Genomic DNA, 11414 nt, shown 5'->3' with positions numbered 1-11414 from the left:
ACAGAGACGTGGTTTTAACGTCGATTCAACACAGCGTGTGACGCACACGCACACAGGCACTGGTTTATAGGTAGCCATGACTGAAGGCGTCGGAAACATGTCGGAGAAAACCACGGGTCTGACCGTCACAGTACAATCAGCAGAAGCAGAGTGTGTGTGTGTGTGTGTGTGAATGAGCAGTGACACGTGACTGCAAACTATGAGTTATTGTTAACGTACCGTAGGTTTTTGGCATTGTGCAAAAAAAAGGGGTGAAAAAAAGAAACAGTCAACATTTAAACTGCCAGGTATAAATAAAAAGTTTGCTGTTTCAGTTTGCTGATGTATGAGGTGGAAAGAATGGACTAAAGATCCAGAAATGAAATGAAAAATAGATGAATATATAAACTGCCTTTCTAGAAAAAAAACTGTAAATAAACAATATTTTGGTTTGTTTCTGTATTGTTTTCTAAAAATTGTGCATCTTTTTTTTGGCTCCCCCACAGACTTAGGACTCAGTTGAGGAGGTACAAGACGCCCCCTGGGGCTCAACATGGTTCCTGTGAGTTGGTACAAGGCTGGAACATTTGTTCCTGGTTTATATTTGTGACACTTTTGGTGCTTCGTGATGACAGAATCAGATCAGTGTGTATGAAGTCCCAGCACCTGACAAAGGTTTCACCTTGAAGTTGGAGACACACTGTTCAACCTTCACTGTCTTTACAGCCTGGTTCACTGTCCTCATGTCCAGTTCATAGACCACACCATAGACCACACCATGACCAACAGAGGTTTAAGTCGTCAGATCAACTCAGTGTTCAGACTGGATGTAGAAACCGAAACCTTCGGACAGTGACAAACACTGAGACATCACCGACCTCTGAGTGCCTCAAAGTGGTTACTTTTTTTTTTTTTTTTTTTGGAAAGGCAGTAGATAACGGGGGAATCGAACTACAGAGACAGAGACAGGAAGATAAAAGTTCTACTGCAGAAACGGAAATGAATAATTTAAACAGGACGTAGGTAAAAGAAGAGAAGACGGAAACAAACGATTTGGCAAAAGGTGTAGACGTAAGCCTCTCAGGACATAAAAAACCCTTCAGTCCTCCACTTAAAATAGCATTAAAGCAGCTCACTTTACTTAAAAAGTCTGGATTTACATATAAAAGTTAAAAGAAGAAAATATATTTTGTTCTCTGTACACGCTGTCAGTCCTTGTAAAAAAAAAAAGAAAAGAAAAGAAAAAAAAAAGACGTCCTCCTCTCAGGCCGAGTCTGCGCCGTAGGAACCCGGTGGAACCACTAGAGGCAGGCTGCACAGGTTACTGACCTGGAGTCAGTCCACCAGCTGACCCTGCTAATGATGACTCCTCACTGTTCTCAGGTCAGTGTGGTGGAGGGAACCTTCAGTCTGGCCAACGACTCCTTCTGTTGGTGCTGTTCTTGAGGCAGTCTTCTCATCGCCACGCCACGAACATCTGGAGTCCAAGGACCTGGGGGTCCGTCTCTGACTTCACTCTGGGGGGTCGGGGGTCTTCTTCTAGGGAGTGGGATCCTCACTTGCTCAGAGCTGAACACAAAGTGAAGACTCCACTCTTCTCCAGTCAGTCCAACGATATGACGTCAGGTATCCCTCCATAAATAGCTGCCACTGCTGCTTCGGCGCTGCTCCGGCTGGACACCACGCCCGGGTGGGTGTGTAAACTGGAGTGCGAGGACGAGTGCGTCAAGTGTGCGTCGCGGAGGCTGCTGGACGACACCAGGCTGCTGTTGCTGCCTGAGCTGCTCGCCCCGTTGGTCTGCGCGATTAGCGAGGTGGCCGGGGAGCTTCCTGATTGGTCTAGGAAAAGCTGTGAGGCGGCGGAGGAGGAGGAGGAGGAGGTGCTGTAGGGCAGGAAGCGGTTAAGAAGCAACTCGTGGTCCTCGGACGCCGACGCGGCGGCGGCTGCGGCCATCACCATGTTGTAATGCTGAACCCGGGGGGAGGGTGGGGGTAGAGGAGGAGAACGTTAACAGGCAGAATAACATGGACCAATCTGAACAATATTAACTTTCAAAGATTAAAACCCCTAGGGGGCGCCACTGCACTTGAGAGGAGGTGCAAAAAAAAAAAGTAGGATGTTGGACAAAAACCAGACTTTAAATAATCCTATACATATATACATATATGTCTATATAAGTATACTATACATATAAATAAATACATACATATATATAAATATTTATATTGTCATTGTTCTCAAAGAAGAAAAATATTGAGAATTAAATGTATTATTTTTATACACACGGTATGTGCCAATGTATGTGATGGGGGTGGAGGGGGTGATGATGAGAGGGTAAAGGGGGACAGCAGTTTTCTCCATCCTCCCCCTCACTCCACTCACCTCCACCCAGTGTGAAGTACATACCTGATGACTGTCCCCTTGAAGAAAAGAAAAGAAGTTCAACTCTGTGAATCAAGGACAACAGAAGTCAGTACTTCAAAAAGTGGACCAGAAAAATGTGGGTCATTTCTTTGAACTTTTAAAAATATTTTGTATTAGAAAAAACACAAAATCTGTTCTGCTCATTTTCATTAATTACATTTCTTGCTGCACTAATAATAAAAAAAAAACTCTTATTTTACAAAAATAAAAGCTTTTTTAGGATCATCACCCTCTAAAGGGTCGGCTGCTAAGACTAACAGGTCACATTTATTTATGTATGTTTATTTGTTACCTACAAACCTATAAATCACCTTGTTTTGGTAAATATAAACCAGTGGTTACAAACATTTCTCTCCACCTATTGACAAATAATATATATGTATCCAAAAATGGGGACCCAACCCTCACTTTTGGAAACCTAGATCAAAGAATCTCAGAATCATTTCTACCTGACAGGTCGCTGGGGGTGTGGTAGTAGGGTCTGTAGTCCTGGATGAGTGGGGGGACAGGTGGGATGTAGCTGGTGTCCAACGCCGGCATGCTCGGAGTGCGGCTCACGGGAGAGGCCTGGTGGTGAAGGTTCAACACCCTACGGACACAGAGAGACTCAGACTCAAGACTTTAATTTCGTACATCAGTCGACCCAGGTCCCGAGAGGTGAAAAAAAAAACATGAAAGAGAAGAGAAAGAATCTGAACACAAAAGGAGTCAGGGGTCAAAGGAGGCAGCAGCAGTTGATGAATTTTAATTTGCCCATAAAAAGGATCTGGATTCAGACGTCCCTTTAGGTTTGGTTTCTGAAAGATAAAAATAATAAAAAAGAAAAAAAACCATCAGCTGACCCTTTGTTGATAATGGGCGGCGAGGTGGGAGACATGGAGGGACAAGCTCTATTGACTGAAGGAGGACGTAGAGGAGGGGCAGGAGGAGGGGGCGGCGGCTGCGTGTGCTGTGCTTCGTCGTCATCGTCGTCATCATCGTCGGAGCTGTCCAGTGTCAGGTCGATCACCTCCACTTTCTTGCCGCCGCTGTTGCCGTCTCTGTGGCTGGGTGAGGAGGAGGAGCTCTGCTGGTCGGAGACTGAAGACGTTCTACAGGAACCTGGAGAACCACAGTGATTCTGACACGTTACACTCATCATCGTCTGAACATACAACCGAGTTAGATGTCAAGTGGGTCGGACCAGTACAACTATAACGTGATTAACTAAAATCAAACAATTTATAAACAGTAAGTCCATGATTTTCCCCCCTTGTTTCTATGCAACGAAGTACAAGTTTTGTTTTAGATATTTATTAATTTATTTTCATACTTAATGAAATATAATTTTACAAAAGATATCCAGAACATGAAGTATTTTTTTTCTCTTTAAATTTCATCAAGTGGGCCGGATAGAACATAAAGTATTTGTGTATTTTTTTTTCTTTAAATTTCATCAAGTGGGCCGGATTGAACAGTCTAACGGGCTGGTTTTTGGCCCCCGGACTTTAAATTTCACCAAGTGGGCCGGATTGAACAGGCTAACGGGCTGGTTTTTGGCCCCCGGACCGTATGTTTGACACCCCTCTCCAAGATTATGTGTTCGTTTCTATGTGGTTGATGATGATGTGGTGAGTGATGCATCCCTAGAGTCACACTGATGACACAAACAAAGGAGGTGAGGACGTTTCTCCCCTGAATCCTTCATTTCTCCTAATCAAACCACCTGTTCTGACACATTTTCTCCCTCTGACCTACAAACCAACACTGTCCTCATTTATTTCCTTTAATCTGCTCTCACCATCCAGCCCGTTGTTGTAGGAGGCAGAAGAGACTTCCTGCACTTCCTTTTTTGACCTCATGGGGGCCCAGTTGCCATCCTCTTTAAACTGGATCTCATCACAGTCCATGCAGCTGTTAAGGATCTCAACAAAGAGACTGGGGGGAAAAAAGGAGGAAAAAAATATATCATTAACCGTAGAAAACGTCGTAAATGAAGGATCAAACAAATCCATTAAACGTAACATCACTGTAATATCGTACATTTGTCTGTTGACGTGGGGGCGTCAGTGTCTTTGTCAGTGCAACATCATCAAAGAGTGTGAATAATCACATTTAACCCTCGCGTCGTCCTTGGTGTCGTTCAATCGCGAACGTAATTCTTGCTTTTTTTTACTTTATTTAGTTCTACTTTTGTGTAAACAAGGGCTACAGTTCAGAGGAAATGGATTTTTTTTTATGGTTGACAGAAATACTTCAATTAACAATGAAAACAAGATGGGACTATCGTTACCCTTCAATTAACGATGAAAACAAGATGGGACTATCGTTACCCTAGAGGACCTAAGATGTATGGCAATTAGGCCAAAAAATCTCAACCATAAAATTGATAAAAATGCTGTAATGGATCTAAAGATCCTGGTCAAACTGCTGACAATGGAAATTTGATTGTAACCCAGGGGTGGTCAAACCTTTGGCTCACTGGCCAAAATGAGTTCAAAATTTGACACATTTGATGTCTACTGCCATTTAGTGGCACCCACAGGAATTACAGTTGTTTTATTGTAATGCATTAAAAACAGCAGGATCGACATCAGTCTTTACCGTACGGTGTACCAGTGTTAAGTGGACCGGATTAGAAAGCCCGGCGGGCCGTATGTGGCCCACGAACCTTAGTTTGGCCAGGCCTGTTATAACCAGTTCTATTTAACACAGATCCTTAAAAATCACTACTTATTTGTAGTAGATTCCAAAGTACTCTGATACCGACCAATGAAATACACAGAGCAATGCCTATTATTTCATATGGAAAAAAAAAAAAAAAAGATATACATCGTATATTGAGATCTACTAATAAAATATCAACATTGTTTTTTGGATTTTTAAAAAGTTTTAAAAAGTTTTTATTTCCCTGGTAAACTACAGACGTGCACATCTGACTGCGGGGCCTCACCCGTCTATAATGAGGTGTTCATACGGGGCCTTCTTGTCACAGACAGGACAGACCCAGGTGGGTTTCTTCTCGTTCATCTGGATGTATAGTGTGGCATCAAAGCACTGCAGGTGGGAGCATGTCAGTGCCCGGCATGGGATCATCAGTCGCATCTTCCCCAGCTGCACGGAAGAAAAAATAAAAAAAAAAACCTCAAGATGTCAGGACATGAAGACGACACAACAGGGATTAAGGAGGGATTACAGGATGAGAAACACGCAAACCCCCGCATGCACAAGACACTGGATAGGGGTCCAGGAAACAGACTGTTAAGATTGTGTCACTCATCATTCATTCGGGGAGGAGTTCTGCACATCAAGACATGTTGAGTCACAAACATGTAAAAAAAAAAAAAAACTCCAAAGAGTGAAGAGACGTGTTTGTACTTGTCAGAATGTTTCAAACAGAGTCATGTTTACCGGGCAGAGCAGTGACACCCTCAGGCTGGTCGTGGCTATTTCACTGTCTGGGTCTGCTGTCAGCTTCTCCTTGACTGAGGAGTGAAGACAAACACACACACACACACGTGAGTGACAGGCACAGCAGCGTGACTCGCTCAGATTGTTTCACTGCTGCACATCTTTCACTACATATGTTCATGAATGAAGGTTCTCATCCCGTGGTTCACAGTCCTGTCTTGTTTAACTCTAGTCTGGTCTAGTCTATGTGGTTCACAGTCCTGTCTGTGATCCTCTCACATCATTTTCCATCAAGGCAAATTAGAAAATAAATACTGTGATCCAACAATACTTTTACAGGACAAGTGTTTCCAGTGGCTCCTGGATTTTGTTTCTGCATCACCACCCTCGTCATTTCTTGCTTTGGAAAGCAGTGAATTTATAATTCTATATATTCAATAGTCCACAGAACAGATAGACTGGCTTTTAGTGGATGTCAACTAAATCAAATCTCTAATCTAATCCTAACCCAGTTTGTTTAACTCTAGTCTGGTCTAGTCTAGTGTAGTCTAATCTGATCTAATCCCATCTGAACTGATCAGATGTAATCTGATCTAGTTTACTCAGGTCTATTCCAATCTAATCCTGACCTAATCCTCTCTAATCTATTCTGTTCATTCTTGTTTAGTTTAGCCTAATCTAATCTAATCTGACATATCCTGACCTAATTCTCTCTGATCTAGATTTTTCTAGTCTAGTCCAGTCTATTCCAATCTTATCTACCCTGACCTCACCTGATCTAATCTTATCTAATCTACCTTATTCTTCTGGACTCCGAGTATAAATCGCACTCCAGCACCCTCTAGCGATTGTCAGTGTGAAAATATCAAATATGTAAAATGATATATTTTAATGTATAAGTCGCACCTGAGTATAAGTCGCAAACCTAGTGTAACATATAGTCCAGAAAATAGGGTCATTTCTAGACTAATCTAATCTGATCCAATAGTGTTGTGAGCGGTTCTTACTGAGTGCTCTGGAGTGGTCTGGGTTTCTGATGCCCTTTGCTCGCAGTCTCTGCAACAAGACCGTGGACGACTGCTGTCGAACCAAGTACACCGCCATGGAGTAACTCTGCAGAGACAAGCAGGAAAATCCATGACAAAAATGTGTGTGTAATCAAAGGAACCAGTCTGTGACTTTACATCTGAGCACAAATCCCCAATCTCCATTACCAGGTTCACCTGTTGAGTGTTTTTCTGTTTGACTTCAGCAGTGGAAATTTCCTTCAGATTTATATGGACATGTTTGGACACATGCTGACTCAATAAGACAGAAACATCACAGCAGTTTGTGCAGCCGCTCTGCTGTTTTTCACTGCCTCCGTTTACTTACGGTTACGGTCGTTATACAGTAATAGTCCTGAACATAGTGACCGTGTCTACTGGTGGTCTCCTTCTGAACGAATCGATCGGTGCCAAATTTCAACAACACTAAAGCTCCTGAGTCAGACGGCTGATTGAAAGCAGCAGATGCTCCAGCTTCACACTCCACACAGAAACACAGTCTTCAAACCAGACTCAGCTTCTGTCACACAGAGAGCAGCAGCAGAGAAATATGTTTGATATGTTTGTTTATATTTCAAATGGGCTGTGGCTGAATTTATCTTTTGCAGTAAGTCCTGAACAAGTTCTGAAAAGTCAAAAATCTAGAAACCAAATTCCATTGGCTGGAGGCGTCACATGGTGCGCTGGGTCAGCTCAGAGCAGAGACGTGTTGTTTCATTGAAGACAGACATGTTTACAGGTGAACAGCAGGGAGGAGACAATGTTCTCCATTTTTTTTCATTTTCCAAATGTTTTTCCACGACTGGAAATTTGATCAATTATTTTTTAGGTTTTCCAGGACACACGGGAAAGTGATTTACCTACTGACAGTGAATCTGTATTTTCTTAAAGAACAACATTTCTGGGTTAACATTTGTTTATGAAAATCCTAGAGGTTACATGTGTGAAATATAACAAATAGATGGCGCTAAAAGTGAAACAAACATCGCAATTCTACGTTAATTTGGTGAAGGGTTAAAAGCAGAGGCTCAGTTTTGTTGTATCCTCGTGGTACAATAACAATACAGACCATAAAAATAAAAAAAATAAAAAAATAAAACTATGAAGGTTCTCACAGTTCTCACCCTTCCAATCTCAGCTGTCCATGACACCACAATGGTGTTGGGAACAGTGGTGGACAACCTGACCAGTGAGGTAATGTTGATGGGTCTGCTGGGACGTTTGGGTTCCACACCGTTTTTGGTTGGAGGAAGATAACCCTGGAAAAATAAAATATATACAAATGATCATTTTAGTGACGTCAGGATTAAAACGACTGACATTTAGGAGGGTTTTTTAATTTTATTTTTTTAAAGATTTCCTCTGTGCTGCTCACCGGTAAGTTGCACGGTTTCCCGTTGACCTTCACACACAGATTAGGTGGAAAATGGTCTTCCTGAGGACAGCTCGTCTCCGACAGGCAAAACCGTAGCTGGACTTGAACTGAAAAGTCACATTTGGTCCCCGAGATGTCCCTGTGAGGACAGACACGAGGTGATCAGTAATCAGTAAACATCTCAAAGAACTGCTGGACTCAGTGAACGCTGCACGGACAGAGCGGTCTTACATGGAGCTGCTGATCTGCTGGACTTGCTGTGGCGTTAATGCGAAGGCGAAGCACGTCTCCTGATACCGCTGACTGTTGTCCGACGCTGCAGGACGAGAGAGAGAGAGAGAGAGAGAGTCATGAGACAATACAAATATTGAGGTGTAAAAAAGAGCCCCAAACCGTCTGTCGTCTGTACAGTGGACCACGATTTTAGGGCACAGTGAGTCACAGAAAAGTGAAGAGGTGTGTGGAGTCTTGTATCTGTGCACGTCTGCAGACTTTTAATGAAATATTCAGAGAGTGAAAGAAAACCTGCACGTCAAAGACACGACTACACACTGAGGTGCAAGAAGAAATAATGTATTCTGTGTGTGTGTGTGTGCGTTACTGGTATAACTATACATGTGGGGACATTTTGCAGGTACCTACTGAGAGAGGTTTAAAATGTAGTCAAATGTTAGGATTCATATTTGTTTGAGTCAGATTAGGCATATTAAATATATATATATATATATACTATATGTATATATGTATATATATATATACTGTATATATATGTATATATGTGTGTATATATATATTTATACATATACACATGTGTGTAAATATATATATACACACATATATATAAAATGTGTGTGTGCACATTCTATTTATAGGTCCACCACCACAGGTTACGGAAATAACTTTGGCTTCTAGTTTGCCACTCTATTAAAGAAACAGCAGGTTGAAACAGGAATTCTCGGTGGAACATACATCTATGTATGTTAGCAGGGCAGCATGAAATATTCAGACACATCTCTCCTCGCTGTTGACTTCAGACGGCGAAGTTCCCAGTAAGTTCCAGCGAAAATATATACCTGACTTTTTCTGGGTTAAGACCCAAAACTTTTGAATTTCCTCTGTCAGCCAAGTCCCACGTCATTCATCCTTCAGACAAAAGTTCTTAAAGAGACGGAGTTATTGGAGGCCTTTAAATACATTTTTAAAAAAATGAGTACAATATGAGACAAATACTTCATTGTGTTAATCAACTTTGGGGTCGCAACCCCACATGGGTTCACCCGGAATTCAGAATTTATATATAAAAAAAAAACTTTTTCTTTCATTTTAATGGATATAAATTGAGTTCAAATAAAAGTGCTGCAGATAAAAATATCTGAGCTGGCGAATCTTGATTGACGGCCACGATCATGTGACTGCACAAGTGACAGTTACTAACATGTCGCTGAGGGCACCGGAAATTTGACATGTCAAAATGGGGTCAGAGGTCAAAAACAGCCGGAGACCCCTGCTCCAGAGAAGAACTCGAAGACTTTCGTTTCTTTGTGTTGAAAACATTTGCCGCAGGTGAAAAGTGTCGTCTGATCTAAAGCCACTGTTGTACTGCAGTTTTGTGAAGTATAAGAAGTGATAAGAAAACGACATGTTTTTCTCTTTGGCCTCAGGCTCATATACGACACGTTTTTCTCTTTGGCCTCAGGCTCATATGGAAGAAAAAAAAAGAGAGAGAGAGACTTCTTGATGGTTGATTTAAATACTTTAAACATCGTTCAACCACAGTTTGAGTGACAGTTGTGAGTGCAGTGTCGTGCTGTCACACACACACACACACACACACACACCTGTGTGACAGGTGGACTAACGTTCCCTCTCAAACAGCCATCGTTCCTCCATGTAACGACCAGCTCAGCCCACACACACACACACACACACACACACTGACAATAATGGACAGCACAGATTTTATGTTTCAGTGTCGGAGTGTGTGAAGCCGGGGGGAGAAAATGGAAATCATACGAAGAGAGTGTGTTGGTCCTCGTCCTCCACAAACACACAGGCTAAAAATAGAGGGTCCCTCCCTCTCTCTCTCTCTCTCCCTCACTTACTCATTCTCTCTCACTCCCTTTCTGTGATCTTCTCTCTCACCCTCCCTCACTGTTTCTCCCTCTCTCTCTCCGTGTTTCTCTCTCTCTCTCTCTGTGTTTCTCTCTCGCTCTCTCTCTCCCTTCTCCCTTCTTTTGCCTTTTCACTGTTTAGAAGAGAAACTGCAGGAGATTTGAAAGAAGCTTGAATGGATGTCTCAGGTCTATCTCAGCCTTCGCACTAACACACACACACACACACACACACACACACACACACACACACCACTGTCTTTTGCCAACATGCAAATCTTTTCCTCGAAGCTCAGTGAGCCATAACTCACACATAATATTTAATACTATATCAATGATTTTTCAAAAGTTTCAAACCAGGTCTTCCGTCAAAGGGTCCAGTGTTTATAACAACAACAACAACAACAACAACAACAACAACAACAACAGAACTTTATCTCCGTCTCCATAAGGAATCATTCCAATATGTTTTATTTAAAGACAGCAGAGAATTAATACTGCTGGCAGCAGAATTGTAATTACTGTCATTTGGTTTTTACGGTGATTTTTTTTTTTTTTTTGCCACTGAAGTAAATCACCAGGACATTAATTTCAGGCTTAAGCTTAATTACCGTAAACAAATAAGAGTGAGTTAAATGTCTGAGCCGACATGGAATACTAAGTGTTTATTTGCTACTTCTTTCTGACCAATTGTATTTCTTTTCTTCTTAATTTCGTAACTAGTTTCTAACTACGTATGATCCAGTTCTTTAAAAACATATACTTTATAATTTTTACTATATTTTTTATATTTACTCATATATATATTATTATTATTATTGGGTTTTTTTTGTTTGTTTTTTGCTACCACACTGCGCAGCAACATGCATGGTTGCCATCAAGTTCAACTCCAGGGTTGCCAGTTCTATATTTTTCATCAAAATTAGGTCACAGAGAAAAAAAAAGTTTTTCTACAGGATTTGTGTGTGTGTGTGTGTGTGTGTGCAGCTTCTATGAATACAAATTGCATCATTAATACCTATTAATATATAATGCAACACATTTCCAATAGCCACACAGGCACAAGTAAATCTGATCACTTCACCCCC

The 11414-nt window shown here is 41.7% G+C and overlaps 1 protein-coding gene across 2 annotated transcripts in view; it reads right to left on the bottom strand.

The window, feature by feature from the left end:
- Positions 1 to 6: 6 nt before the first annotated feature.
- LOC103379116 (E3 SUMO-protein ligase PIAS1-like) overlaps positions 7 to 11414 on the bottom strand; it is a 36008-nt gene continuing 24600 nt past the window's right edge. The window contains exons 3-13 of one of the 2 annotated variants that reach the window (XM_008310563.3): positions 8447 to 8531; positions 8216 to 8354; positions 7956 to 8099; positions 6802 to 6907; positions 5795 to 5868; positions 5337 to 5497; positions 4185 to 4321; positions 3247 to 3505; positions 2854 to 2993; positions 2387 to 2427; positions 7 to 1948 (exon numbers count right to left, since the gene is read on the bottom strand). In XM_008310563.3, coding sequence (XP_008308785.1) covers positions 1583 to 1948; positions 2387 to 2427; positions 2854 to 2993; positions 3247 to 3505; positions 4185 to 4321; positions 5337 to 5497; positions 5795 to 5868; positions 6802 to 6907; positions 7956 to 8099; positions 8216 to 8354; positions 8447 to 8531 — 1652 coding nt within the window. In that variant the 3' untranslated portion in view covers positions 7 to 1582. The remainder of the gene's footprint in view (positions 1949 to 2386; positions 2428 to 2853; positions 2994 to 3246; positions 3506 to 4184; positions 4322 to 5336; positions 5498 to 5794; positions 5869 to 6801; positions 6908 to 7955; positions 8100 to 8215; positions 8355 to 8446; positions 8532 to 11414) is intronic. The other variant, XM_008310564.3, reaches the window with a different exon arrangement.

This window comes from Cynoglossus semilaevis, chromosome 5 (genome assembly GCF_000523025.1).
Source record: "Cynoglossus semilaevis isolate Cse_v1.0 chromosome 5, Cse_v1.0, whole genome shotgun sequence".
Taxonomy (NCBI): domain Eukaryota; kingdom Metazoa; phylum Chordata; class Actinopteri; order Pleuronectiformes; family Cynoglossidae; genus Cynoglossus; species Cynoglossus semilaevis.
Note: the sequence above shows the minus strand (reverse complement) of the source record. Positions and strands in the feature narration are given on the sequence as shown.